Source organism: Suillus subaureus, assembly GCF_016647635.1.
Source record: "Suillus subaureus strain MN1 chromosome Unknown BJ212scaffold_25, whole genome shotgun sequence".
Classification (NCBI taxonomy): Eukaryota; Fungi; Basidiomycota; class Agaricomycetes; order Boletales; family Suillaceae; genus Suillus; species Suillus subaureus.
In genome coordinates, this window is record NW_024538581.1 from 257,909 (window position 1) to 283,994 (window position 26,086).

At 47.7% G+C, this 26,086-nt stretch overlaps 11 protein-coding genes across 11 annotated transcripts; 4 read left to right on the plus strand and 7 right to left on the minus strand.

The window, feature by feature from the left end:
- Window positions 1-818: 818 nt before the first annotated feature.
- On the plus strand, window positions 819-3,639 carry BJ212DRAFT_1368503 (P-loop containing nucleoside triphosphate hydrolase protein). The gene is made up of 18 exons (XM_041336185.1): window positions 819-1,114; window positions 1,171-1,246; window positions 1,302-1,350; window positions 1,401-1,422; window positions 1,477-1,648; window positions 1,697-1,737; window positions 1,790-1,845; window positions 1,893-1,997; window positions 2,049-2,174; window positions 2,230-2,243; window positions 2,292-2,337; window positions 2,395-2,472; window positions 2,527-2,574; window positions 2,631-2,816; window positions 2,871-3,195; window positions 3,243-3,316; window positions 3,367-3,565; window positions 3,619-3,639. Exons 1-17 carry the CDS (start codon window positions 1,046-1,048, stop codon window positions 3,452-3,454), a joined length of 1,575 nt encoding a protein of 524 aa, XP_041190865.1. The 5' UTR covers window positions 819-1,045; the 3' UTR covers window positions 3,455-3,565; window positions 3,619-3,639.
- A 607-nt stretch (window positions 3,640-4,246) lies between these two features.
- On the minus strand, window positions 4,247-7,266 carry BJ212DRAFT_1368520 (Dynamin central region-domain-containing protein). The gene is made up of 10 exons (XM_041336186.1): window positions 7,119-7,266; window positions 7,029-7,060; window positions 6,931-6,971; window positions 6,580-6,880; window positions 6,455-6,534; window positions 5,936-6,404; window positions 5,525-5,887; window positions 5,253-5,468; window positions 4,696-5,187; window positions 4,247-4,634 (listed from the first exon to the last, which is right to left on the minus strand). Exons 1-10 carry the CDS (start codon window positions 7,174-7,176, stop codon window positions 4,305-4,307), a joined length of 2,382 nt encoding a protein of 793 aa, XP_041190866.1. The 5' UTR covers window positions 7,177-7,266; the 3' UTR covers window positions 4,247-4,304.
- Window positions 7,267-7,384: 118 nt separating this feature from the next.
- Window positions 7,385-9,110, minus strand: BJ212DRAFT_1368528 (ATP synthase). The gene is made up of 8 exons (XM_041336187.1): window positions 8,776-9,110; window positions 8,633-8,723; window positions 8,497-8,575; window positions 8,393-8,435; window positions 8,127-8,337; window positions 7,901-8,071; window positions 7,621-7,843; window positions 7,385-7,559 (listed from the first exon to the last, which is right to left on the minus strand). Exons 2-8 carry the CDS (start codon window positions 8,636-8,638, stop codon window positions 7,534-7,536), a joined length of 759 nt encoding a protein of 252 aa, XP_041190867.1. The 5' UTR covers window positions 8,639-8,723; window positions 8,776-9,110; the 3' UTR covers window positions 7,385-7,533.
- A 1,432-nt stretch (window positions 9,111-10,542) lies between these two features.
- Window positions 10,543-11,630, minus strand: BJ212DRAFT_1448040 (mitochondrial carrier domain-containing protein; the record flags this gene model as incomplete). Its single annotated transcript, XM_041338485.1, has 5 exons — window positions 10,543-10,609; window positions 10,668-10,932; window positions 11,103-11,236; window positions 11,300-11,433; window positions 11,484-11,630. 5 exons carry the CDS (start codon window positions 11,628-11,630, stop codon window positions 10,543-10,545), a joined length of 747 nt encoding a protein of 248 aa, XP_041190868.1.
- Window positions 11,631-13,220: 1,590 nt separating this feature from the next.
- On the plus strand, window positions 13,221-14,286 carry BJ212DRAFT_1368551 (AhpD-like protein). The gene is made up of 4 exons (XM_041336188.1): window positions 13,221-13,518; window positions 13,578-13,645; window positions 13,701-13,819; window positions 13,876-14,286. The coding sequence occupies exons 1-4, from the start codon at window positions 13,252-13,254 to the stop codon at window positions 14,124-14,126; spliced, it is 705 nt and encodes a 234-aa protein (XP_041190869.1). The 5' UTR covers window positions 13,221-13,251; the 3' UTR covers window positions 14,127-14,286.
- A 43-nt stretch (window positions 14,287-14,329) lies between these two features.
- On the plus strand, window positions 14,330-15,276 carry BJ212DRAFT_1368553 (uncharacterized protein). The gene is made up of 4 exons (XM_041336189.1): window positions 14,330-14,609; window positions 14,657-14,724; window positions 14,783-14,901; window positions 14,956-15,276. Exons 1-4 carry the CDS (start codon window positions 14,343-14,345, stop codon window positions 15,204-15,206), a joined length of 705 nt encoding a protein of 234 aa, XP_041190870.1. The 5' UTR covers window positions 14,330-14,342; the 3' UTR covers window positions 15,207-15,276.
- Window positions 15,277-15,795: 519 nt separating this feature from the next.
- On the plus strand, window positions 15,796-16,584 carry BJ212DRAFT_1301326 (uncharacterized protein; the record flags this gene model as incomplete). The annotated part of the gene is made up of 5 exons (XM_041333116.1): window positions 15,796-15,933; window positions 15,997-16,022; window positions 16,108-16,164; window positions 16,216-16,334; window positions 16,502-16,584. The coding sequence occupies 5 exons, from the start codon at window positions 15,796-15,798 to the stop codon at window positions 16,582-16,584; spliced, it is 423 nt and encodes a 140-aa protein (XP_041190871.1).
- A 223-nt stretch (window positions 16,585-16,807) lies between these two features.
- On the minus strand, window positions 16,808-19,474 carry BJ212DRAFT_1482910 (uncharacterized protein; the record flags this gene model as incomplete). The annotated part of the gene is made up of 13 exons (XM_041340520.1): window positions 16,808-16,833; window positions 16,888-17,012; window positions 17,064-17,144; window positions 17,196-17,286; window positions 17,338-17,458; window positions 17,521-17,685; window positions 17,734-17,910; window positions 17,960-18,316; window positions 18,367-18,483; window positions 18,533-18,955; window positions 19,008-19,148; window positions 19,209-19,245; window positions 19,296-19,474. The coding sequence occupies 13 exons, from the start codon at window positions 19,472-19,474 to the stop codon at window positions 16,808-16,810; spliced, it is 2,040 nt and encodes a 679-aa protein (XP_041190872.1).
- Window positions 19,475-20,911: 1,437 nt separating this feature from the next.
- Window positions 20,912-21,793, minus strand: BJ212DRAFT_1482911 (uncharacterized protein; the record flags this gene model as incomplete). Its single annotated transcript, XM_041340521.1, has 3 exons — window positions 20,912-20,941; window positions 21,013-21,226; window positions 21,483-21,793. The coding sequence occupies 3 exons, from the start codon at window positions 21,791-21,793 to the stop codon at window positions 20,912-20,914; spliced, it is 555 nt and encodes a 184-aa protein (XP_041190873.1).
- Window positions 21,794-22,272: 479 nt separating this feature from the next.
- Window positions 22,273-23,639, minus strand: BJ212DRAFT_1482912 (uncharacterized protein; the record flags this gene model as incomplete). The annotated part of the gene is made up of 6 exons (XM_041340522.1): window positions 22,273-22,730; window positions 22,782-23,021; window positions 23,073-23,230; window positions 23,286-23,330; window positions 23,396-23,511; window positions 23,562-23,639. The coding sequence occupies 6 exons, from the start codon at window positions 23,637-23,639 to the stop codon at window positions 22,273-22,275; spliced, it is 1,095 nt and encodes a 364-aa protein (XP_041190874.1).
- Window positions 23,640-23,916: 277 nt separating this feature from the next.
- BJ212DRAFT_1482913 (uncharacterized protein) lies at window positions 23,917-24,847 on the minus strand (the record flags this gene model as incomplete). Its single annotated transcript, XM_041340523.1, has 4 exons — window positions 23,917-24,429; window positions 24,502-24,687; window positions 24,752-24,780; window positions 24,832-24,847. The coding sequence occupies 4 exons, from the start codon at window positions 24,845-24,847 to the stop codon at window positions 23,917-23,919; spliced, it is 744 nt and encodes a 247-aa protein (XP_041190875.1).
- Between the last annotated feature and the right edge of the window lie 1,239 nt (window positions 24,848-26,086).

Consider the following 26,086-nt stretch of genomic DNA (forward strand, 5'->3'; position numbering starts at 1 on the left):
CGTGATACCTTTCGTGGAAACTTCGCTCCTATCCACCTCTTTTGTGTCCTAGGCCTTGGCTGTCTCGTCAGAATTCGACGTCTTCGAATCCGCTGGCACTTGGAGCCAACTCAGAGCTGAAATTAATTCTAGGGGGCGCAAAGCTGATCATCTGGATTCCATTTCATATTATCCTACCTTCCACTCAGGGGATTTCCCTGTGGAACTCGTGGACGAAGGATCAAAGGCTTGTTGTTGCTAAGGCCAATACTTCCCTCGAGATCCGTTTGCCCGTGCGATGCATGACTGTTTGAACTCAGAACTGATTGTCGCCGAGTAGTATGTGTTACTCTTCGGCCGAATTTGTCTGACAGTTTAGCTCGGGTCCAATTACGAAACCGCGGGGTAACACAAGTTATTCGATTTGTATGCTGTCGTTCTTTTGTGATCAGAGAAAGAGTTTTATGTACAACCGTAAGCACCACAGTGAAATTCGCAAGACCTGCGCTTACAAGGAACTTGGAGAAGGAAAGCTCATGGTATGTCTCCACGCGAATAGCATGAGACAAGTACCAGTACCTGAGTCTCGTCAGACCGTAATAAGCGAAGGTCTGTGACTGCTCCGCCACGAATCGCAGGACCTATGGCAAACACCGCAACTTTAGTTATCCCAGCTGAGACTAAGTGAAAGTACCGCCTCGAAAGCATATCTGTAGATTGAATATTTGAACCTTGATGGACTTAAGGCTGATGGACGTAAGGTGCACACAATTGAACTGGCGTTTCATTGAGGTTGTAATGGGGATGCGCCAAACTGAAGCATTTAGTTGTTTATGTATGCTTATCTTATGTGCGCCCTTTTTGGTTGTCCGCTGCCCAGATCGCACGGCGCCAGAACAATATTATTTATCATACTCGCTTTCAATCGGGAAGCGTACCGAGAATATTAATCCCGTCATCCTTGTCCGCCACCCTGTACACGAGGCGCCAAAAGATACCCTTAAAAGGCCGTCCGAAGCGGGAAGAAGTGTGCCTCCTCCTACTTTCTCTAATACCCTCGTCCTCAATGGATGCACTCAAGAGTATGCTATCCCCACTGGGGGTGGGCAGTGCTAACGCAATACAAGACACTCTTGTACGCTGTATTCGTTCCCGAGCAATAATTATACTGACGCAAGATGTTCGTGACAGAAACTTGTTGTCATCGGTGGGACTGTCGAAACGGCCAGAAGAGCTTCAGCAGGAGCATGGCATACCTTCCTTGACTGTATGGAACACTCCATAGTTTACGGAGTGCCAGTAGCTAATGTTCACTTCTGCAGCTTTCTTCTTGACGGCACACTTCAGCCAGGAAGACTATCCGTATGACTGGTAAATTTCGTCTGTCAAAATCGTGACCAAGTTCTTACATCTGTTTGTAGGCTTATGCACTGGCTTTCGAAGGTGGGTAGCAATTTGAACACGAGTAACTACGAATGGCATTGACGCTAAGCGTAGCAACCGGCGTGGGGACGTAGCCGTGAATTTGAAATTACGACCAGGACTGTTGGCCGTAACGGTCTTACGCAGTCAACGACGGGTGACCTAGACGAGGAGGATGAAGACGAAGATGAGGATGCTCTCGTACATGGGCGTCGCAAACGCAAGGTAGCATTCATGCCAAGTATAGGTAAGCTATTGCCGCATATGGGTTCCATGTGGTTGAATGTTTCGCTAGATACGACTCACACCATTTATTACCGTGGTCATTGGCTTCGGGTATGCCATTACTATTCGGTAATGTCCTCGGAATATTAACACTTTTTGATAGATAACCAGGACCAAGCGTTATCCGGATTACGGTCATGGTTCGGCTCTGAAGATTAGGTCAGTTCTTTTATTAGTGTTCCGTCAACATGCTTATCGGCCTGCAGTGTGATCGCTCGCAACAATGACATTTTGAAAAAGCTCGTTCTCGAGGCGAAGCGCGAGTACGAGAAGGATGCCGAACATCGCGTCCATATTTTTATGGCTGATACGTGAGTCTAGGCTTGTTATTAAGGTACAAACATATCTCATTCCATTCCAAGGACTTATGGCTGCTGGCGTTGGAATGGAGCTCGCCAGAAGCGCCCTATGAGTTCTATTGTGTTGCAACCAGGCGTCAAGGATATGCTTTTGGCTGATTGCAAAGACTTCCTGTGTTCTGAAGATTGGTGAGTGAGCTTCCAGAATTACATTGTCATCGGAACATCAATTACTTTTTTCCAGGTATGCTGAAAGAGGTGCGTGAGATGGTGTAACGTTGAAATTAGACCTGATGTGACACGCAGGTATACCGTTCCGCCGTGGATATCTATTGCACGGTGTTCCTGGAAGGTTCGTATGATTAATGTGCCCATGATACCACCGATACTCACGCTCCATTGGTCATAGTGGCAAGACTTCATTGATACATTCGTTGGCGGGTGAATTAGGTCTGGATATCTACGTTGTCAGCTTGTCATCAAAGGGGTAAGAGTGGCCCGAGTCAGTAAGTAATCAACTATTGACGTTTGCCAAATTCAGGATGAGTGATAATACACTGACAACGTTGATGGGTCATGTACCATCCAGGTACGTTCTCCGTCATCCACGGTCATTTCCCGGTATTCATATTATTCTCATAACAGATGTATTTTGCTTCTTGAAGATCTGGATGCCGCATTCACGCGCTCCGTCAGTCGTGATGCATCGTCAACTGGTGCTCCCACAACATCTAACACCAATAGCACTACCACTGAGACTAACGATGGATCAACATTGAGCTTGAGTGGACTTTTGAACAGCCTCGACGGGGTCGCCGCTGCAGAAGGCCGGTGTGTCGCTATGACTCCCCTCTGAAACATTGTCACTGATATGCCTTATCACAGACTCCTTTTTGCTACGACTAACCATATTGAGCGCCTTGATCCAGCTCTTAGTCGTCCAGGCCGCATGGATGTCTGGGTGAATTTCACACATGCGACAAAATGGCAAGCCGAGGGCATTTTCAAGTGTTTCTTCCCGTCCAAACCCATTGGTGCTACAACCGCATCTCCATCTGAAGAGTCGTCCGAGGATGTTGACACTTCGCAAAAAAACCTCCCCCTGCCAAAGCGCAAGGCGCCCAGTCACACTATTCCTGTGCTTGATGAGACTGAAATTTCTGAGCTTGCTAAGCGTTTCGCAGATAGTATCCCCGAGAACGAGCTAAGCGTGAGTTTTCGGAACCGATGGTGCATTCGCCGCTGATGCCGTTTCAGGTTGCTGCGCTTCAAGGTTACTTGTTAAAGAATAAGGTTCGCCCACGCGAATGCGTCGATGAAGTTGCGCAGTGGCACGTATACATATCTTGAGAAGCGCATCATGAGCTGAATTACCTTACAGGGTCATTGAGGAACGCGAGACTCGGGAGAAGCTCAAGAAGGAGAAGGCGGAAGTACGTATAGTACGATATTTGCGTGACTTATGCTGAATTTATTTCAAGCGCGAGGCGAAGGAGAAGAAAGAGGTAAGTTCCTGTTATTCAATTGATCCTGTTGCAATATCTAACATGGGATAGACCGAGGAGAAGGAACGCAAGGAGGTACCGTGCTCAGTCCCGTCCCGTTGAATGATGTCACTCACAAAGCTATTCAGAAAGAAGAGAAGGTTGCCAAAGAGGTAATGTCTTATCAAACTCGGTTATGCACGTCCTGACGGTGAGACAAATTCTAAAGCAAGAAGAAAAGGATGCCAAAGAGAAGGCCGAGAGGAAAGAGCGTGCGAAAACTAAAAAGGCCCACCGCGCCGAGGCTGCCTTGAAGTTGGAAGGTGCCTCCAGCAGCACTACTTCTCTGACTACGACCGAACCAGTCGTCGTCCTGAGCACCGGTGAATCGTCAAGCTCTGAATCGGACAGCAGCAACGGCGGTATTGAGGCAGACACTGAGGAAAGCATAACCTCAGAGGAGGAACCTGACAAGGCCGCCGATAGTGCGGGATCTGGTGATTCCGCTGTCAAAGATAGTAACCACTCTAAGGAGAAATGGGTCGCTGTGAAGGCTGACTCATAAGTTGAATTATTGTTGACACATTGTCTTCTTGTTAGAGTCCGGGCGAGGGGGCTCGTCATCACCGCGCACTGCTACTTCGCATCTTGGTCCATTTTGTGACGATCGCTTCGAGGCTTGTTGGTACGGTTTAGATATCACAGTATTTAGGCAATTTGATATCCAGGTGCACATATGCTACATGCTAGTTTTGCTACGCGCACTGCCAATCACATATGATAATATTTCAGTAAACCCGAAGGAGTCTAAGGCCATGGATAAAGGTAAAGCCGGCTATATGGGCTTCAAATTGACTTCTGAAAGTGTTTTGAAGGCTTCTTTGTATGCATCCAACAGCGCTTTTACCCTCGTCCGCTCCGCGACCAACGCCTCATCCTCGTTCAGCAAATCCGCAAAAAGCTCAGGCTTGTATAGAGATGCGACCAATCGGTTCTGCACTTGCTGCGAGGTGTAGTTCACCAGGAAGTGCATGATCGCCTTTGGTATCAAATCCTGTATGCTCTGGCGGACAATCGAGAAGTATGATGCAATCAGAGATCTTATCAATGACGTCTCCATCTCCTCTCGCAGAGTAATTTGGGAGCCGGGTTCAGAAGACGATATCTAAAATCGTGTCATCAATCCTCATACAAGGAATATCTGTACTGATGGGCAAAACACTTACGGCTTCGATATGTTTCCCCAGGCTCTTCATGTCAAATGCGGCGTTATTGCCATCAAGTGTCCGCTTGCCGGCCATAAGACCGGTGGGGCCTGCGGTCTCCGCATTTGAAATATCCCTGCCTGTGGGTACCGGCGCTGGACCAGCATGTGATCTATCCACGGTTGATCCCGCAATTGGTCCTGGACCATTCTGCCCGAAGAAATAGTTGAGGAACGTCTCTCTTGCAGAATGTGGGGAAGTTCCTGGTGCTCCTGGCTGCGTTGCTTGGGAATGCGCGGAGGAATGACGGGGACCCTGGACAGGATGCGGCTTGGATGATGATGCTTTCGTAGTTGGTGCTGAGCCCGCAACTCGTGTGCGGTCATGCAGTGTGGAGGACACGGAGCGCCCGTCACGAGAAAGGACTCCATTTGCTCCCACAGGCTCCTCGGTTGACGACTCATCCTCGTCTTCTAGCGTGGGTACGCCATTTATCGGCTCACTGCTTTGGGGCTAACGGAAAAAGAAGCGCATATTGAGACCATCAGAATGAGACAAGATCAGAAAGTGGTGCGTACGCGTGACGGTTGTGCAGGTTTGGGAGCGGGAGAAGTCGCAGCTTGTGCGGCGGCCGCGGAGCCCGATATGAATGCAGGGTGGTTGGTGTTGATGTATGCAGCTTGTATCTCGATCAGACTCTGTGCATATTCTGATGTAGGTCCGAGTCGCTCTCTCAAGAGCTCCGACACACATTCAATTAACTGGGCGTGAAGGCGGGGGAATCGCTCCAATTCCTATTGTGGTGGAGTTTGAACAGGTAAACCGAGGTAAGATAACAATAACGACTCACTACGCTTGTGCAATTGTGGCAGATTTTGACAAGTTCTTCGTACACCAACTCTACACATCTCAGACTAGGCGACTCCAGTAACTTAATCTGCGGCTTTACTAGCAGATCGAAAGCAGACTCCGGAACAAATAGGCTTGGCCGAGGGCCAGTTGAGTTTCGAATCGCAGTTCGGATATCTTGGTTATCAAGATTCGAGGTCGAATCAATACAAGCAAGTGCGTGCCCAAAGACGTCGTTGAAGATGTAATATATGCGCGCCCCGCCCGAGAGCTCTTTGGTCGAAATGTCAACCTTGGTACCTTCTATCGATGCAACGAAATCATGTGCAAATTTATTCATGAGCCGTAAGATGAGTCCGCCTTGCTGTGTGGCACTGAGTTCGTAGTCCACGTATCTCGATAAATGACCTACCTGATTCTTGTCCCCGTATATGGCAGCGTCACCAAAAGAATTCAATTCCTGCTGTGCTTGTCCCATGAGCGTGTTGAGGCGAGCTTTCATGTCCGGCAGCTTATCGCGTATATGATTCATCAGCACCTGGTTCAGCGTTCTAGCAAGATACTTGGTGCCATTCTTGTGCGCAATGTTCCGGTATGCGGTATGATTGCGGAAGAACTCGGCCTCTGAATCTAGAGCGTCGGGCAAACTCTTCTCTGAGTTGATGTCCTGCTGACTCCGATTCACAACCCCAATGAAGCCTAGCTTGAGCGGATAGACGCGTCCTGTAAGGATATCGAGCGCGTTGGTACCCGCGTCCATCAAGTCCAGCTTTGTCAGCACCCCGATCGTTCGGCGTCCTTGTGGATCGACGGAGCGAGCCAGCTTTAATGCATCAGAGTTGGCAAGGTCGACGTTAGCAGCGGAAACAGCTAATATAACGCTAAAGACAATAAGAAAGCTGCATCACAACAGCGAGAAATAATGGCCAACCTATTGGGTTTCGAGATGTATTCGACAACGAGGCCCCGTATCTGCCTCTCAATATCACTCGGCTGGTCTCCGACTGGAATCTGCGAAGGTCAGGAGTACCTATAATAAAATCGGCATCGACATACCTTAGTCAAGCCAGGTAAATCTACCAGTGTGAGGTCCAGGACATCAGGACTGTATATTTTTAGCGAAATGGGCAATTTGCTGATGCCCTTATTCTGTCCAGCGACTCGGAACGTCTCCTGCTCTATCTCTTTCCGTATCTCATTGTAATCCGTGAACCGCTTGTCGATATGCAAAAATTGACCCCATTCCGTATGCGTAGGGGCTGCTGGATCGGGTGAAGGGGTGTGAATAAGTTGCAGGACAAGTGGACGGCGGGTAACAATGCCCTGCCCACGCGGAAGGAAGTCGCGACCAACGATGCTAATAAAGGCATAATGAATAATATTTCAGATGCGATAATTACCACGTACTTTTCAAGTACACTTGATTTTCCCGCAGACTGACTGCCGACCTATCAAAGAACTTCTGAGGAATACTTTCGGTAGTACGACCATCAACGTGCACGCACCACGACTAGCTGTGGCATATCCAGTTCGCCGCCTGCTCCTCAACCAAGTCAACCCAAACCCTAATCGCATAACCTTTCTCGGGAACTCACCAAGGTTGCTGAATGTGTCTTGTAACCGGTTGACGAGCTTAATGAGGTCTGAATCCATGACGGCTGTGTCCTCCCTGCGTTCAAGGTCGTGAATGAAAGGAAAGGCTGGCGAGCACCGGCACAAAGAATTATGAATTGTACGTGCCGAAACGCGTCAGGCCTTGAGGCGCGTCGTCACGGCTATTTCCTATTTGGCCACGTTTGGCTTTGTGGTACTCGATGGGATATTGAACGTTGCACTGGCGGGTACATAATATCCATTGATACTCAAGCTGAATTTTTCAAAGTTCCAGTTTATGAAATGGCTGCACAAATGAATTTGTACTCGTAGGATGATAGAAGTTAGTTATATAGAAAAACTACGCTACCCTATCATGAATTACCTAGCCACAATCGACTATCACCTGGTATGCATCTAGATTGCTTTGCTTTTCACGAGCTCTGCAGAGAAAATAAGACTCAGAATTCAAAGATGAATGTACAAAGACAGATCGGTACTCACGCTCAACCTCTGCGACTGCACTAGTCAAGATGTCTTTTTGCACCTTCTCGTCCTGAAGGTCAGCCATAACCTTGGCAATCACGCTCTTGGCGAGCTCAAGCTGTTCGCTCTCTTTCTGTTGCTGCTCATATCGAACCCAGCTGTCGAGAACAGATTTCACTTCGGAAGCAAGAGCGACCTTCTGTTTCTGGACAAATGCATCTGCCTCCAGTTGAGCGGTCTCCTACTCACAAAAAAAAATACTAAGCGGTTATCGATCCAACAGGTAACTATCGCTTACCTTTGAGAGAGCAAAGAGACCCTCAGTCAATGAAACGACATCCTTCATTTGTTCGACGGAGTTAATACGGTCCTTCACTGCCTGAGTGTGTTCCGTTCGCGAGCTTTCCAAAACGTTCTTAATGCGTTCAATATGACCATTTGCCCAGTCACGGTATGGCTCCCGAACAAGCTACGCGAAAACAGGCATATGGTAATTGTTGAAAGCGCAATTACGATGAACGTACCTTGGCAATGTAGGCAAGAAGAATGAAAGTGCCGGCAGCAACAACGGTCTCTTCGTTCACAACATAGAGCTCCTGGGAGATAGCAGTTGCAATAAGACCGGTGCCGAGGATTGCAGAGCCAGTCTTGGTGATTAGACTCGGCGAGGAAGGAAGGGTATTTATAATTTCTGCTGCACGCTGCTCAGGTGGGGGATTCGAGCTCATTGTGCGCCTGTATGAGTATCGTTAAATAAATAATTTTCTTTGGAGACCGACGTCGAACGTACGCATTGACAGCCCGGGCATAGCTAGGGAGGGCGCGTGGCCGAGCTACAGGAATTGACCATGACTTCAATATAAAATAGCAACGCGGAATTTCCTGAAAACTGACCAGAAGCCTTGAGCGCATTGACCGCGATCCTGGACGCCATTTGTGGTACAGATTGAACTACAGAGTCGGGTTCCAAAGTCTGGATGAAGAGGATGGGTGACCGTGGGAAATAAAATATTCCGACTTGACACGATACCTTCATGCCTGAGGCCGCACTTTCAGTTACCAGTAGCCGCCTCTACGGCGGGCTGCAAGGCTATGCCCAGCGTAGCAAATTGTTCTCGCATGTAAGTAATGCAGCGGGCCTATTTTGTTACTGTTCAGCATTGCACAGTGAAGACTATTGGATATCAACTGGGGTCTGGACCACAGCACGAGCGAAGTAATCGAGAGGATGGTCAATCATCACAAATACTGCAGCGTATTGTTCATAGACGGGCTCTATGGGAGAAGATATTGGTGCGGTGAATGATGCGTCCGCATATCACGCAGCATATAAGGTTAGATTGTATCTCCTCCGATTTGATGATTGAGTGGTTCTTATCTACTTGAACTCTGCGACCCCGATAATTAGGTAGCCCGTGGTGCACATTGTACATCATCCAGGAGGTTGAGACCAGCATTCACTGTGCTATCTGATCTGTGCATACATTCATATGGACACGTATCTGGTTTTTGGAAACAGAAGTCCTGATCTTATTATCTGATGGTCTGGCAAGTGGCGCACCCTGCCACGTGAATTCAAACTGGCATGTCATATCTGGATTTGATCCGTCTTCCTTCTTTTTGAGAGAGGGATCGGACTGCTGGTAGATAACGCTGAATGTGAGTGTACCTGTGGTATTTCCCAGAAATTGTGGAGTATAAAGTCGGATATTGACTGACAATCCTCAGAAATCTGGTTGGATAGGCCCTGGTGTTCGACATGTCACTTCTACGAGCTGCCATCTTTTTCGTCCCCGATGGCTAACCCAAAATGCTTGCCTTGCTCTGTCCCCCACTATCTCCCCTTGTACTAAAACCATTTCCGAGGATCGTATTTGCAAATGAGTTGTTCCATATCAGAGAAACGTGTTGTGGTCTGGTTGAGATGACCTTTCTGCATTTTATAGAGCCTTTGCATTCCATTTCAATGTACCGTCCGACATGGAAGATTCTTCGTTTGGTTTTAGAAGCATATGTGGAGCTAACTTCTAGTTTGGCGTATCAAGGATTATTGGCCGATTGGCACGCATTAATGGATTCTTTCCGCCATGCTTAACGGAGCGCCTTTCGAAAATAGTATGTTAACGAGCACTGCTCACTGGAACCAACGCCTTTCCTTCTGACGGAATACTAATAATGTCGTCTTCCGAGAAGCATGGACTAGACAAAGATACACCTGGTTAACCTCCTTTCTGAGAAGCATGTTGGCTGGCACCATTGCGTGTAAGTTAGAGTTCAAGAATGTATCTGTCATTGACTCCATACCTCTTGTCCTGTGCGACATCGTGGGGTACATTTCATTTAAAAAAACACATAAACCTTGCTGCTAAGTTCATCAGTCTTTTGTGTCCGCGGGGGCTAATCTAGCCGCAGCCATATGGTGTTCTGTCAATTTCTCACCACAGCATGTCCCTGTAGCTTTCACTGCTAGCACAGGGGGCGTACCCGTAAAACTCGGTGGGAAGGATCACTTTTCCAGAACACCTCTATGGGTCGTCTTTATGTAAACAAATAGAGACTTGCTAGAATGATTCCTCCTGCGGTTGACATATTGAAGCTTCCGACAAACCGATAAAGGCGGCAGCCGGGACTTTTGTACAAAAATATGGTCTGAGATGCGAGGCAGACCAGGGGTGAGAATTCGCTGCCACCGTGTACACACCTACTTGTCGGCCACACTTCTGGGTGCTCAAGATAGTTTGAGCGCTATAATTGAGGAGCCACCAGGTACGCCAATGGACATGGATGCAGTCAACAGTACAGCCCTGTCACAATCCGCAATTCCATTCACAGTAGCAAGATCAATTAGAAATCTGCCAAATGTACATTATTAACGCACATTTACGATATCATTGCTACGGTATTGACTGCAGTTTGCTTGATATGCGATTCATAGTACTGTCATGACGAGAGTATTCCTACAACAGTTTCGTATACTGCAAATGTAGCCATGTTGACTGGAATCGCCCTGGGATAAGAATAATCACAAGTAAGAATTTATACGCAGCACACTCAAATCAACTTACCGCAGCATAGTCGGGCTCAGTCCGCGAAAGAAGCCTGCAACCCCACCTGTGCGATATGAATGTTGGATCGTTGATATGGTTGTGCGATATGGGTTATCGCCTGTGGGCACTCCTGACCGCACTATGCTTCGAGCTCCTGGAGTCTCGGTACTCTGCATGCGCGTCTTCACAACGTCCATCGGAAATGTCGGAAGCCAACCAACGACACCTGCCACCCCTCCACTGACAAACAGCACCCAAAGGGGTATGGATCCTTGGCTTGAGTCTGACAGTGAGGTGGAACCATTAAGCCCAGGAGAAGGAGCAGTGAGGCATCGACTTGCAGCCTCATACTTCCCGATGGACGTCAAACCATGGTAAATGGGCTGTGAGGGCGCTTACCCCCAAGAAGTATGCACCATATCCTAAATCGCGACAGGCTGTAGCAGGTGAGACCACGAAATAACCCCTTGAGACCGTGTTCCCGATGAATAGTGTATATAAGTTTGCTGACTGAGACGCTTCCTAATCCGCTCTCTAACATGTTTTGCTGCCTGATTTTAATCAGTTCGATAGGTGTAGCAAAAAATCTGATGCGTCCGTCTAGTCAGTTGCCTGCCAATTACACCTACAATGGTAGGTAAAGAGCTTACGACATGGCAACGCCACAGCAACTGCCAGCAATTGCAACTTCGGTGAGCGAGGGAGTAGAACCATCCACCATTTGTGCCTTAAGGAAAAACTTGTAGGACGCGAATATGAGACCGTTCATAAACGCGCATGTTGCCTTTATTTGCCAGGTAAGCTAGGATTATAGCATTTGGGTGAAAACAAAACCAGAGGTGAAGCAATGCCCTTGTACAAGCCACTGAAACGCTCCTCTCTGATGATGGTCGTGAATGCATGCGATACTGAATGATATCTCGAGGATAAATCGGGATTTTGTAGGCGGACTTTGACTGTTTCACAGTTAGGTAATGCCATGGCACTACGGAACCCACGATCAAACATACCTGTGTCAAACGGATGAGCAATGAGGAGACCGACAATGCCTAGAAAGTTCAAGTCTATCAATACCGATGGCCCTTCAAGTTGATGACCACAAATTTTCTACCTGCCGTTGTGCCTGCTATGAAGTCAGTCGTGGGGTCAAGGTCTACTGTTGCAAGCGTAAGCAGGCTTTGTAACGATATTAATATGGGGCTCACAGCACCTGGCATCTTGATTAATGCGTTTGAACGGCAACTATGTCGCAAGGCTTCAAAGTTTCCTTAGGCTATCGTGGCAGTGTTCTTCCGGTCACCGAAGGTTCGCAAAGGTCGGTGAACGTCTCCATATCCACAGGTGAACGTGAACAGCTATACTGAGATACCAAATATTGAGGTACCAGGAGTCCAACGGAAAATATTATATAACCACATCTGATTGGCCAAGGCCTACCTAAGCGAGAACTTATCATACGAGTTTTCACCTCAGGCAGCACTTCTCGGTGCCTATAAGGGGTCTCTCAAACCCGGTTTCTACGTTATGGCAAATTAGTCTGAGACCCACCGATCTGATAAATCTTCTCTATGGGGAGAGTCAGAAAATGTTTAGGAATGTCAAGGATTAGGCCTGCTGAGGGTTAGGAACATGAATCCCGAGGTTTAGGAGCAGTGCTAGTGCTGCCTTGTCGAACACGATCGGTTTCCTATCCCAAAACCTCTGCCGGCTATGCCCGTGTTTGGGCCTTTTTGGCTACAATTATTTGAGAGGTTTGTCAAGTCGTCTTTGCGTTTGTCATTCAGTTTTCGCTGGCTCAGTCCCTTTTTCCGTTATGCATACTTCGGTGGGCCATTCCTGCATGACTTTCCGTTATGGAGTGTTCTAGAGCGTTGACCTCTCTGTTTATTATGATAATCTCCGTCCTGGTGCCCGGGTCTTGCAATCGAAAGTAAATAATTTTTTGTTTCGCCCATAAAACTAGGCTACACACATCAGAACGATATGGCTCGGTCCACTTCCAATTCTTCCAGCCTCGCTGAAGCCTCATCGATGGACGTTCCGTGGTCGTGGCTCTTCCAATGCGACCGGTCGGACCGAGAATGACTTGAGCTAAGATCTAAAGGTGGGGAGGTTGCATCGTTTTCCTGACTGTCAGACTCGCTCTGTCTTAATTAGCTTGCGTGCATTCTTTAAAATTTCTTTTGGCCTCCTGGCCCATCAACATTTTTCGTTTGGTGGTAAATCCCGACAGTTTTGGTCAGTCTGTCGAGAATCTCTATCACCCTCTCACCCTCTTACGCGATAGCACTTGTGCCCTGGAATTTACGTCGGACGGCGAATCCGTTCTGTGAGTCCCTCTCCATGTCATTTGTGCATTTAACTTATCCAACTAACACCTGATGCCACTTCGTTGCCTGAATGAATTCAAATGCATTATGTTTGCAATATTTTGGCTTTTGACAGTGAGTGAAAAATCGCGGGTGCCCGACAGCGTAAAATTGGCTCGAGTCTGAATGTGAGGGTCCTAGAAATGGAGTCGGGGACTAGGCGCATAGGCGCCGATACGATTCTATAATTAGAGCGTAAACTGGTCTTGGCCTTGATTTGATTCCCTACCAGAATGGCTGATATTGCGACTCCTGAGTTTCTCAGCGAACTACAGTCCTTGTATCCTGCACCGGCAAAGTATGTCGATGGTGACTGGTTCCTTGCTGCCACTATAGCATTCAGCTCGAGCAACTGTCCTGAAGGCATCCCATACATACTCCGTTATGCTCTCGACGATCTCGGCAAGCTCCCTGACACCTCGGATGAAGATCGCAGGTTGCTCGTGCGGAAGATAAGGGATGGGATCTTTAAGTCTGGCTTGATCTCTGGTTATCTCAAAGTTAATGTCGCATCGAGTCATTGACGTTGGTGATCTTACAAATTGCTCGCTATCTCTAGGTCTACGGTGCTCTTGCGTCGCTGTATGAAGCCACCCCCGAAGAGCTGCGAGACACTGAGCCTCTGCGGTCAGTGTGCGAGTTATTATCCTGAGATCTCCCCTCCTGACTTGCCATGCGACAGCGACCCCACTCGATCGAAAGAGGAAGTTGCTGCTGCTGGTCAAGCATATTTCGATTCAACATACGGTGATACAGCAACGAAAGTTCAGCCCATGCTTCGATCCATATACCCAGATCTTGGTATGTCCTCAATAAATATGCTTCTGCTAATCGGCTCCTGAATTTGGATACCCCAGAACACTTTACTACAAACCTTGGGTACGGGTATGTGTATGCCTTCATGGGAGTGACTTCAGCCAAGGAGACGTCATTCGCCATGATTTCTGCCCTGATCCCGAATGACACGCCTCGTCAGGTTGAATGGCACTTGACTGGCGCTATTCGCAATGGCGCAACAGTTGAGGAGGTAAGAGGTGTGCGAGAAATCGCACTGAAAATCGCGATCAAAGCAGGCGTCCCCTTAAAAAATGAGGTTCCCAACCTTTAACACAATCTACTACGTAAAGCTGTAAATGGAATCGACGATCCTTTGGAAAGTTGTATACGCCGTGTATTCAAGCCAGTAGCAGTATGTTACAAGTGCTTTACTCGGCAACCTTTGAAATGAATAGCTACGAATGCGAGACGTTTGTGCAATCCTACCGTGACAAATCAACCCGAGAGCGTTTGCCGTAAATCTATTTTGATTTGATTCGCTACCACAATGGCTGATATCGCGACTACTGAGTTTCTCAACGAACTACAGTCTTTGTATCCTGCAACTACAAAATATGTCGACGGGGGCTGGTTCCTAGCTGCCAGTATAGCATTCAGCTCGAGTAACTGTCCTGAAGCGGTCCCACGCGTACTTCGCTGTGCTCTCGATGATCTCGACAAGCTCCCTGACACATCGTATGAAGATCGCAGGTTGCTCGTGCGAAAGATAAGGGATGGAATCTTTAAGTCTGGCTTGCTCTCTGGTTGTCCAAAAGTTAATGACCCATACTCGTTACACGGGTGATCTAACCATATCTGCAGGCTATCAACGCTCTTGTTTCGCTCTACGAAGCCACCCCAGAAGAGCTTCGAGACACCGAGCCTCTACGGTGCGTGTGCGAGTCATCGAATTCAAATTCTCTCTCTTTCTCACTTGATGTATCACAGCGACTCTACTAGATCGAAAGAAGAAGAAGTTGCAGCTGGCCAGGCGAATTTTGATTTTACGTTTGGTGATGCCGCAACAAAAATTCAGGCCTTGCTTAGATCCATATACCCAGACCTCGGTATGCTTTCATAGATATTCTTTTGCCTCAGCTCCTTAAATTGATTATCGCCAGAACACTTCACGATGTCAATTGGATACGGGTATGTGTACTCCTTCATGGAAGTGATCTCAATCAAGGAGACGACACTCGCCACTATCTCAACCATGATTGCGAATGCCACGCCTAGTCAACTTGAATGGCACCTAACTCGCGCTGTTCACCATGGTGCGACAGTTGAGGAGGTAAGAGCTGTACGGGAGATCGCACTAAGAATCGCGATCAAGGCGGGCGTCCCGTTGAAAATTGAAGTTCCCAACATTTGATCTAATCGACTACACATGTAACCGACTACATAAGTGTGTACATGGAATAAACTAGCCTTTGGAAGGTCGCATATACCGGTTGGACATCACCACTCGTTGATGTATCAAGAAGAGTGATTACTCTCTGGTGGACACTTGCGGTCTCGTTAGGCACGGCAGGTGTAGTGCAATCAAGCCGAGGCTTTTCCGCATGACTCAGAGTTTGTAGAATATTACTTGGAACAAACCTCACAGAATGAAAAGGCTGGCGGAAGGGTGATATGAGGCATATGATGTCGAAAGAGTCTGTAGCTGGTGGAAATCACTGATTATTCCGAGATGCTCAAACAAGCTGATGTTTACGGCGGGTACTAGGATATCTGTGATTTGGCTGACTGAGTAGACAGGGGCGTATCTTAATCAACCGGATAAATGGCGCTCGATCCGACCCCAGGCTGTCCGACCCTGCCAGTAGCAACTCAGTAACACTCGAAGCAGAGGTAGCCATCATGCATTCAGCAGGAATACGCTGGCTTCCTTCTATTGGGTCTGGATATGACTATAAGACCCGCTCCCAGGCGGTAGCGGGAATTCTTCATTCGCCACGAGGATGTCTGACATTGCGGCTCCTGAATTTCTCAACGAATTACAGTCTTTGTATCCTGCACCAGCAAAATATGTCGACAGTAGCTGGTACCTAGCTGCCGCTGAGCATTCAGCTCGAGCAACCACCCCGAAGCCGTCCCATGTGTACTCCGCCACGTTCTTGATGATCTTGAGAAACTCCTGACACCTCAGATGAAGATCGCAGATTGCTCGTGCGGAAGATGAGGGAGGGTAATTTTAAATCTGGCTTGCTCTCGGTTATCCCAAAGTCAATATGCCATACTCGTTGACGTTCATGATTTCACAATTTCTGTAGGTTTATCTCGCTATATGAAGCTACCCCTGAAGAGCTTCGAGACACCGAGCTTCTGCGGTCAGTGTGCGAGTATCTTGAGATTTCTCTTCCTGACTTGTCATGCGACAGCGACCCCACTCGATCGAAAGAGGAAGTTGCTGCTGCTGGTCAGGCATATTTTGATCTGCAATATGGCGATACCGCAGCGGAAATTCAGCCCGTGCTTAGACCCATATACCCAGACCTTGGTATGTTCCCAAAGAGAGATGCTCCTGGATTGGCTCCCGAATTCGATCATTAGAACACTTCACGATGACACTTGGGTACGGGTATGTGTACACCTTCTTGGAAGTGATCTCATCCAAGGAGACGTCATTTGCATTATGTCTGCCCTGATCGCGAACGACACGCTCAGTCAATTTGAATAGCAGCTCGCTGGTGCTGTTCGCAATGGCGCAACAATTGAGGAGGTCAGGGGCGTACGAGAAATCGCCCTGAGAATTGCGATGAAGGCAGGGCATCTTGAAACATGAAGTTCCCAACATTTGGTACGGATCGACTAAATAAACGTGTAAATAGAATCGATTATTCTTTGGAAGGTTGCACACGATGGTTGGACATAGGGTGGTTCTCACAGATGGTGCCACAACTTGATTCATCACTTGATACATGTAGTTGTTCAGAATTTATAAGATAAATCGTGTTCGCTAGCGCCCACTCTTCATTCTTGGAGCTCGACGTAATTTTCTACAGGGCACGATCAGCTTGTCTTCTCGAGGCATACAACGAGCAAGAACATACCGGGGAACATACCGAGATCGCCATGTGGATTCTTGCCTTGCCACCACCCTTCACCAACCGCCTCGATTTCAACAATCCTGTCACCTACAAGGAATGATATTTCGTTGTCCTCGGCAGCTTCATAGCTGAAAAGAAAAGGGGTTAGTCCGTAAAGTTACTTTAAGAAACAGACCTACTCGTAAAGAGCCACTGCTACAATGCCCTCGTCAGCAATGGAGACCTCAGGGCTCAGGTTCAGGAACGGGCAACGTTGCCGGCTATTTTTGCATGAGAACCAATACATATCGTTTAACACTAGATTCACTCACAGCTGGGGGCGGTGGCGGCGGAGGAGGAGGAGGAGAGGAGGAGAAGGAGGAGCCTCTTCTTCAGACCGCTCCACAATTTCCACATAATTTGCTATAATGTAGTCGGTATAGACCCGGTGAATTGTGCAAAAGAAACACTCACCAGGGAACAACCCGTTCTTCTCACCTCCTTGGCTAACACCGCTCCACCAACCTTCGTCAATCTGTTCGATCTGCTCAATAAGTCCACCTTCCTCCAAGTTCATTTCATTATCTTCCGTAGCCTAGTATGGAAAATGTGTTTCGTCAGATGTTCTGAAGAACAAAGAAAAATCCAATCATTAACCTCATAATCGTACAATACCACAGCGCAGATACCATTGCCCGCAGGAGCGGTCTCTGGCTCTGGCTCTGGCTCTGGCTCCACACTTAGCGCCTGCATTTGGGCTACTGGTGGCGGAGGAGGTGGCGGTGGCGGTGGCGGCGGCGGCGGCGGCGGCGGCGGCGGCGGCTGTAGATAGAATAAGTACTGGATCACTTAACATCATTTCATACTCACTCCCGCTTCCTCTTCTTCCAATTCAATGGGCGCAGGCGCAAATGCTGGTGGCGGTGGCGGTGGTGGTGGCGGCGGCGGCGGAGCAGCTTCCTCTTCTACTTCCGGTTCAGGAGGCGGAGGCGGCACAAATCGTGGACGTGTTGAAACAGGGGGAGCTGGTGGGGGCTGCTGCTGCTGCTACAAAATGTTAAACGTGAGTTTTCTCACCAATATCAACAAGTCTCACAGGAACTGGAAATTCTGCCTGAGACTCGGGCTCTGCAGCACTTGCTAATGCAGCCCCAGTCACACCGATAGCTGCACCACCTACAGCTGCAGCAGTAACTTTGACGCCAAATCTTCCCGGTGTCGGACTGCTGCGTGAACCTGTAGATACAGGGCTTTGCCACGAAGCCTGTTTACTTCGTTGCTCTTCTTCCTCAGCTTGTTTCTTCGCTTGAAGTTGGCGTTCGCTCCAGGTGAGTTTCTTTGATCCGCCAGCAGCGGATGCTCGGGGCGGAGGAACTTGTTGCTGCTGCTCGAATTGTGAAAACGGATTTTTCAGCTTGCCTGGTGTGAGTTTGACCGGTGTCCACGCGGTACCCTGAGATATACATCACAAGAGAACATAGTTGTAAATAACATCACGCTTACTACTGGGGCAATACGATCGTCTTCCGCAGGTTTGACGGGAACACTAGAGGAAAGGACGGCAGGCGGGGTGGAAGGAGCTGTGGGAGTAGAGCGTGCAGCGGTTGTGCCAACATAAGACTGCAGATGCATGGTTAAACATAATTTGATAAGAAAATACTAGGCTTACAGAAAAAGCAGGCCTTGGAGCGCTGGGTACGGCCGGCGGACGTGACGCAGCAGGCAGAGGCGGTGGAGGCAGCGATGCAGGAGGCGCCTCTTCTTCCAAAGCATCAGCGGGGGCTTTCCCTGTACCAGCAGGTCGTACAGAAGCAGCGCCACCAACAACAGGGCGCGGCGCAGTGGGTATCGCAGGTTTAGAGAATTTCGATGTCGTAACAAGTTTCGGTGCTGAAGGTGCGGACGATGAAATGCTCCTCGGTGGCGGCTGCGCGTTGCGCATGGCAGTGATGTCGGGGCGCCCGACAGGAGTGTAGCTCGTGCCTACTGGTGCGATCGGTTCGAACTTGCGCGCCTGCTCGTTGTGCGCTGAGTATTTTGCCCCAGATGCAGCTTCAACGCGCTTCATTATGAGCGCAGGCGCGACATCGGACTGCGGGAACACTAAAATTACAGATATACGATTATTCAGGCGTAGTACGAACCTCGTTGCGAGCGCTGATTACAACATGAGAACCGCGGAGAAATTTCACAATAGCACTGGAGTGAGTGTGGAATAGACCTTTCTTGGCTTCGGGCACACCATCTCCACACCAGTTGATTTGTACGAATTTGGCCAGTTTACTCTGAAGGAGACAAGATCGACTCATCAGAATTATGCCGAAGTGGACGTAATGAAAGCATACATTAGGATCTATGACACGCGCGAATGCGTACTGCATCCTGCATATAAATCAGAAGAGGAGCTAAGTAAAGAGACGATGTACCCATACCGTCCATCTGAGAATTCTTCTTCTAGTTCCTGAAGCCCACCGTTCCCAGTGGCCTGCACTTTGAGGTCATTTCCACCCTTGTCGTATGTGTATATTACCCAATCTATGTTTCTGCCAGCAACGACATTTTGGTATGCCTCGCTGATCTCTTTGCTAGATAAGTTGACCTGCAAGGACATGATTGGAGCTGACTGAACAAAGGAGGGTTGAGCATCGCCTAGCACACTGACGCGAAAGGTCTTACCACTATACTGATCAACGCAGCTCTCCGATCGTGAAGCTTTGAAGGACCAGTCTGTGATGAAGGGACGTTTCAGGTTTCTGGGTCTGTCCCGATTCAGCTCACTGGCAGTGAGCCCGCAGTTGATTTCTTGGCACGTGATCGAGACGCGTCTATGGTGGTCCTCGAGAAATTTTAAGTTGATGATGTCATGGCGGTTTTATTGATGTCGGCATCATCCTAGATCACAATTCTGTTTTCATTTCAAAGTCACGTCTGAAATGTTATGGCTATTATATACTGTTACTAGATGTTCAATTGTGTTAGTCACTACTGCGGTTGTTTCCCCTAGGTACTCATCACTGCAAGCCTCAATTAATGACACATGCATCATCTCCTCAAACGACTTCTCTCGCACTTTCTGCAGTGTGTCGCAATTTCAAGCTTTCCATTTACTCAAATCAATAACTTCAAAGTAGTGTTACACCATGGAGTGTATGAATTTTAGCTTGTTCCGACTTTCTGGCCAGACATTTTTAAATAGGGAGTTGCCAATGCGCAATATACATCATGCACACTTGAATATTATTAGGCAAGCATACAAAATGAGTCTGACGTTGATGCTACCTGCAGAACTTTGCTGTGACAGGCAGTGAGTCTGAGAGAGTATCCATCGGAATTGGTGATCAAACCTGCTCAAGTTGTGTTATGACAAGCTCTACCAGGCATCCTATACAACCTGTGCTTGAAAGTTGGTTGACTCACAGTGACTTGACCACCCTTGGCAGCACTTTGAAGATGTTCCCATGTACTGTTAGACCATATTATTATGTAGGGATTATATGGTCTGAGAGACCCCCTCCTCCAGGAGGCTTCTCCCTAGTTTTACAAGGATATGGGCCATAGGGTCTAACAGTATGTGGGAACATCTTCAAAGTGCTGCCAGTGCCTTGTCACAGAGGGTGAGTACACCCTTCCAGTATGTTTCCTCAAGAGCCTCAATATAGCGACCTCTCCAGATGCTCACTGCCTGCCCTCCCATGTCAGCGTCTCCATATGTTCAAGTTCCCTGTGATGTCAGCAAGTGTAATTGTGGATGTCTTCGGGAGCCTCTGGAATTCATATGTTTTTTTAAATATACCTTGTACTAGACACCCTTTGATGGTGAAGTTTGAATTTTTTGTCCGCTTTCCCTCTCTGATAGAACAAGGCCTGATTCAGATTCAAAACAATGCATTGCTTGATACTATGCTATATACAAAAGGACATGGTAGATACATCAATGGCAAGAATGACAGCAAGAAAGGTCAGAAGCATGAGTATAATGATACAACTCAATATATGCATGGTGGAGGGAATGCTGCTGAATGGTTGAATGAAAATCAGGCCTGCAAGTCTAAGGAGCTTGTCCTCCATCCTCTGGGTCCTGAGGATACTTGTTAGGATACTCATGCCCGTACCCATGTTGATATCTGTCTCCCGGACCATAATACAAACTACTTGGAGGGTGCCAATAGCTCTTGACATAACCCTCAAAACCATCTCAAGAGTTGCAGTAGGGAGCATCGTGATAGCCACTGTGATATTGAGGACCATGCGGGGGCTGAGGGTTATGGGGGGGCTGAGGGTTATGGGAGGGCTGAGGGCCATGTGGGGGCTGAGGACCATGTGGGAGCTAAGGACCATGAGGGATGTGAGGATCATGTGGGAGCTGAGGACCATGAGGCATGCGAGGATTATGATAATATTCAGGCTTCAGGTACTGGCCAAAGGCAGGTCCATAGCGTGATGGCATTGGACCCCTTGGGCATGGACCATACATCCCTGGTCTCATGTCTCCATCATGTGCACACATTATGGGGTGATTCTTGGTATTGAAATCTCTGTCAGTGGGTACAGTTGCCATCTCTGACTCAGCACATCACATCTCACTGTGCCCATGGTGCTTAGCTAGAGGTTGTACTGACCCAAGAGATTCCCCATGCTGGGTGGATGGAGGTTGCATGATGGGTGCCTGGGTTGCTGGCCCAAGAGATTCCCCACACTGGACAGATGGAGGTTGTATGATAGGTGCTGGAGCAGCTGGAGCAGGCGGCAGAAGAGGTTCTGCATGTGGGAGGGATGGAGGTTGCATGGCAGGTGACTTAGAAGCTGGTGCAAGAGATCCAGCACACATGATGTTGTCCAGGACTAAGTCCTTTGAATCACAATGAGTTGGAGAGGGTGACAAGGGACATGTGGAGAGACTGTTAGAGATGAGGGTGTTGTTGTTATCCATGGGGGGATTCACTGCAGTCACAGGATGTTCCAAGGATTGTATTAGTTAATGGGCATTGTAGTGATGTCAGTGAAATGGTACCTGTCAATGAATCAGCACCTTGAGGTCCATCACACAGATGTTTCACTGGTTGGACTATAGTATATGTTAGCTACTAAACAAAAAGAAAGAAGGAAAAAAAAAACATACCTCATGCTGCCACATCTTGAACATGTTCATCACTGGAGGGCTCAGCAGTCTCCACCAGTGTTCTCCTCTCAGTGGGCCCCTTGGCCTTAGGCTTAGGTTGGACTAAATAGTGTACATAATTTACATCAGCTAACTTGTAGAAGGTGAGAGGAAAAAGAAAGAAAAGACATACCTCACACTGCCACATCTTAATGTTCATCTCCAGAGGGCTCAGCAGCCTCCTTGGCCTTGGGCCTCATAGGTACCTTACCTTTCTTCATAACAGATGGCGAGACCCTCTTCTTAGATGCTCACAAGGTGCCCTCTGATTTTGCTTTCTGCTTCTTGGACAAAACATCGTCTTCGTAGTCAGTGTCATGGGTTGCTGCTTCCTCCATGTCTTCATTGAGGTCCTCTGAGCCAGATGGAGAATCACTAGATACCAAGATGACCTCCTTCTTCTTCTCAACCTTCTTCTGGCCTGTCAGGCATGCAACAACTTTGAACTCCCAGGAGGGTGGAGGTTTGGGGTGGACAAGCACAGCCACATTTGGTTCATTGTCAGACTCATTGTTGGAAGGAGGTAGTATTGATGCTTTCTTCGATGTTTTGCCTTTGATTTGAGTGGCAGCTGTACTCTGCTTCTGGCATGGAGCTCCCAGGTGATCTGATTTGCTGTTCACAAAAAGACAGCATCCAGCAGTGTGAACAGAATCTGCTGCAGGAGGTGCACCCTCCAGTACTGGGCACTCAGAAGTGAGGACTTTAGCTGTATGAAAAGGTCAACTGTGAGAATGCAAAGACCAAGATGAAAACATACCTTGCTTAGCTTCGGAAACTTTTTTGATGCTCATGGTCCCTGCCTTCAATGCTGCAACAAGGATGCCAGTCTCCTTCAAAGTCAGGTTTGAGATACCTTTATTAACGGTGGTATGCAGTCCACCTGGGAGAAGCACATCCTCCAGATATCTTTTGATGACCATCAACATACACGTGAGCTCCGATGGTAGTGTCTTCCATGGAAACAACCTGGTGGATGTTGGTTTTCCACCAAGTACATCTGTTCCTTGCTGTCAGTGAACAAATGTCAAATGAAACACATCAAAAATACCAATTTGATGATACAACTCATCCTTGATCCACTTAATTCCATTCTTGGGAATATTGAGGGATTCTGAAGGGGGAGTTGCAGCCTTGTGTACATTGCTGTCAATCGCAGGTTTGGCTTCTTCAAAGGCCTCTTCAACAATATTGAGTGATGTCAGGTTACTAATGATTATATGAGGATCAATCAACTAACAACTTGAATGTCAAGAGTACTTACTATACCTGGGCTTTCAAATGACTGATGATGGTGTCTTCATCAGCCCTACAGCACAATAGCCAAAACTTTAAGACAGTGATTAGATGACGTTTAAGTGCCCTAAAAATTACTCACCCTCAGCTCCAGGTGTCATGTTGGCTAAGCCCAAGGAGCCATCTTGATTGACAACTTTTCCGCATGCTACAAAAGCAGCCTCAAAACCATAATGAGCAGCTGCTGAATCCATCTGTCTACCTTCAGTAACATAACAGTAAGATATGACAAAATTTTACTCACTAGACCAGAGATCTTGGTGCCAAACTTCTGGAACTCCTGGCCCTGCATTGCAACCATCTGAGGAATGCCCAGGAGCATTGCCAACTGTTCATGAAGCTTGAGAATTTTTTGCCAATTGTCTGGGAATTCTGCCTTGAAGAGTTTGTAGCAGTTGCAGCACACAGTGGCACCTCAAATCACCCTGTTAAAAATTCAAAACATCAACCAGAAGAAGTAAAAACTCACTGGGCATGCCATGGATCTCAGGAGCCTTGCCACTGAGCCTCACAAGCTCATTCTTGAGGTTATCCTTGAAGTAACTACTATAGGCATTCCAATGGTTGACAGTACTGCTAGAGTGTGTGCAGCTTTTATTCTATAATGTGAAGATCTGGTGAGCTGGGATTGCAGTTTTGAGACTGAGATCTTGAATCATATGTTCAAGATCCAAAAATCCCTCTTGGAGAATGGCATCCAACATCTGTAATCTTTGCCCCTTGACGGTAGGGACAACATCAGCTGCATCGTCCATGGCAAAGTTGGAAGTGCTGTCCATGGTAAAGTCATCAGTATAAGGATGACCCATGTCCCAGCCTGCAGGTCCTACAGAGGTTGGAGGTGTGATATAAGTGTGGGGCACAGCAGATAAGGTGGGTAGTGATATTGATGGGCCAGCAAGACCCTCACTGACATCTCCACAGGAACCCAATACCATGCTGCTGAAGTTATATTCATCCAGCAGATGAAAGGAGGGTTTGGTAAAGAGGTTAGGCTGTGGAGGCTTGTGAGCATCCGCAGGAGCATTGTTGGATGAATTGATGAGAGGAGCCTCATAAAAGATGTCCTGGATAGGAAGCTGTAAAGGGACAGAATGTTGTTGAAGTGGAGGCTGAGGAGGGGCTGAACGTTCTTGATGCACAAGGTGAGGAGGAGGGACTGAGGGCTCTCAATTTTGGGCAACTGGCTGGCCTAGTTTGTCATTGAGAAGCTTGGCCTGGTGCACAGATGCTTCCTTCACTAAGCCTGCATCATGATTGGTAGCTTTGATATGGCTGTGAAGTTTTGTTGGAGTGTATTCCACCAGTGTATCTTCATAGTGCCTTTCTCCACTGATTTGTTCTTGGACCAAATCTTTGTGTTGAGGCACCTGAGGGCCCTCTGGTTGCAGGGATTCAGGAGGGGCAGAGTAGCCCGGTGGCAGGGAATCCTACATTTTTGCTGAGGATGTTTGGGTCATGGACTAGGCAGATAAGTTATAATTAACACTAAAAGACAGCAGGAGAAAACATACCAATGTATTGAGACATCTGAACTGCTGTGTATGTGATGTAGGGATCCAGGAGAGAAAGATGGAAGTGTTGAATGAAGAGCAAGACACTCCATTGTGATATTGAAGATGCCCAGGAGCTGAACAAGTGTCATGAAGAGATCCACTGTTTCAAGACAGAAGTCAAAAACTTTGTGATTAACATCTGATGATTTGTGATAATAGATTGATTTGACTCACATATGGTATCCCAGTAGCTGCTCATTAGCCAGCAGGAGCATCGGATGCCGATTCCCAAAGCATCTTGAGTATCCTCTGAGATGGTCATACTTGTAAACTGTGTGAATTTGATGTGTTGCACACCCATGGTCACCAATATCTATAGATTACATAACATTGTCCTTCCTTCACTCAATGTATGTACTTACAAGATGCTGGCTTCTCTGTTCTTCCAAGGAGTCGCTCCTTCTTCCTTTTTTTTTTAAATCCAATTTTTGTCTGGTTGGGATACAGTACCCTATGTAGGACATTTCTATCTAGGAAAGGAGGACACCTGTGTCCTCCACTGTGTCTCCTACTCTGCAAATGCCCTGATGGGGGTTTGATCCCCACCAGTCCGCCGTTCCTGCTGGCCATTTTAGATGCACAAGTCTGCTACTCCACAGGTCCGAGTTAATACAGTTTGTGGTTGTGATGGGCCTGTTGTGTATTGGGGAATATACATGTACTTGGATCACCTAAGTGATCTTTGCACAAGGGGAGTGAAATGGAGTGCAGAAAGAAAGAAAGAGGTAGGACAGGTCCAGCACAATGTGCTTGCTAATGAAACATTTTGTACCATATCTCTTCAATGAAAATTCTCTGCCCTGTCTGTCTCCTAGGTCTCTTTGTGGCTAATTCTCCAGATGGGCCATCAGATGGCACCCATTGCCCTGCATTGGTGAGTGATAATAATTAAGGCATGTAGACAGGAATTGTGTGTTGCTGATCTGTTTATGGGTATGATTGTTATCTGGTTTCAGCATGAGGAAGGGGGAATGTCACTGAAAGTGGGCTTCAATCTTCCAGTGCTATTGACAAAGTGTATGAGCAGCACTGTGGCCTTAGTGTTGGTGAGCAAATATGTGATGGACAAGGCTTGTCTTTTGAGGACAAAGGTAAGGATGTGTCTATTGTGCATGTAGTGTGGGCATAGCAGAAGGTAATGTTGTACTGTCTTGAGGACATCTTCCTTCTTCCTTAGGGCACCTTTTTGCCACCTGTTCCAGGTTGACAACCA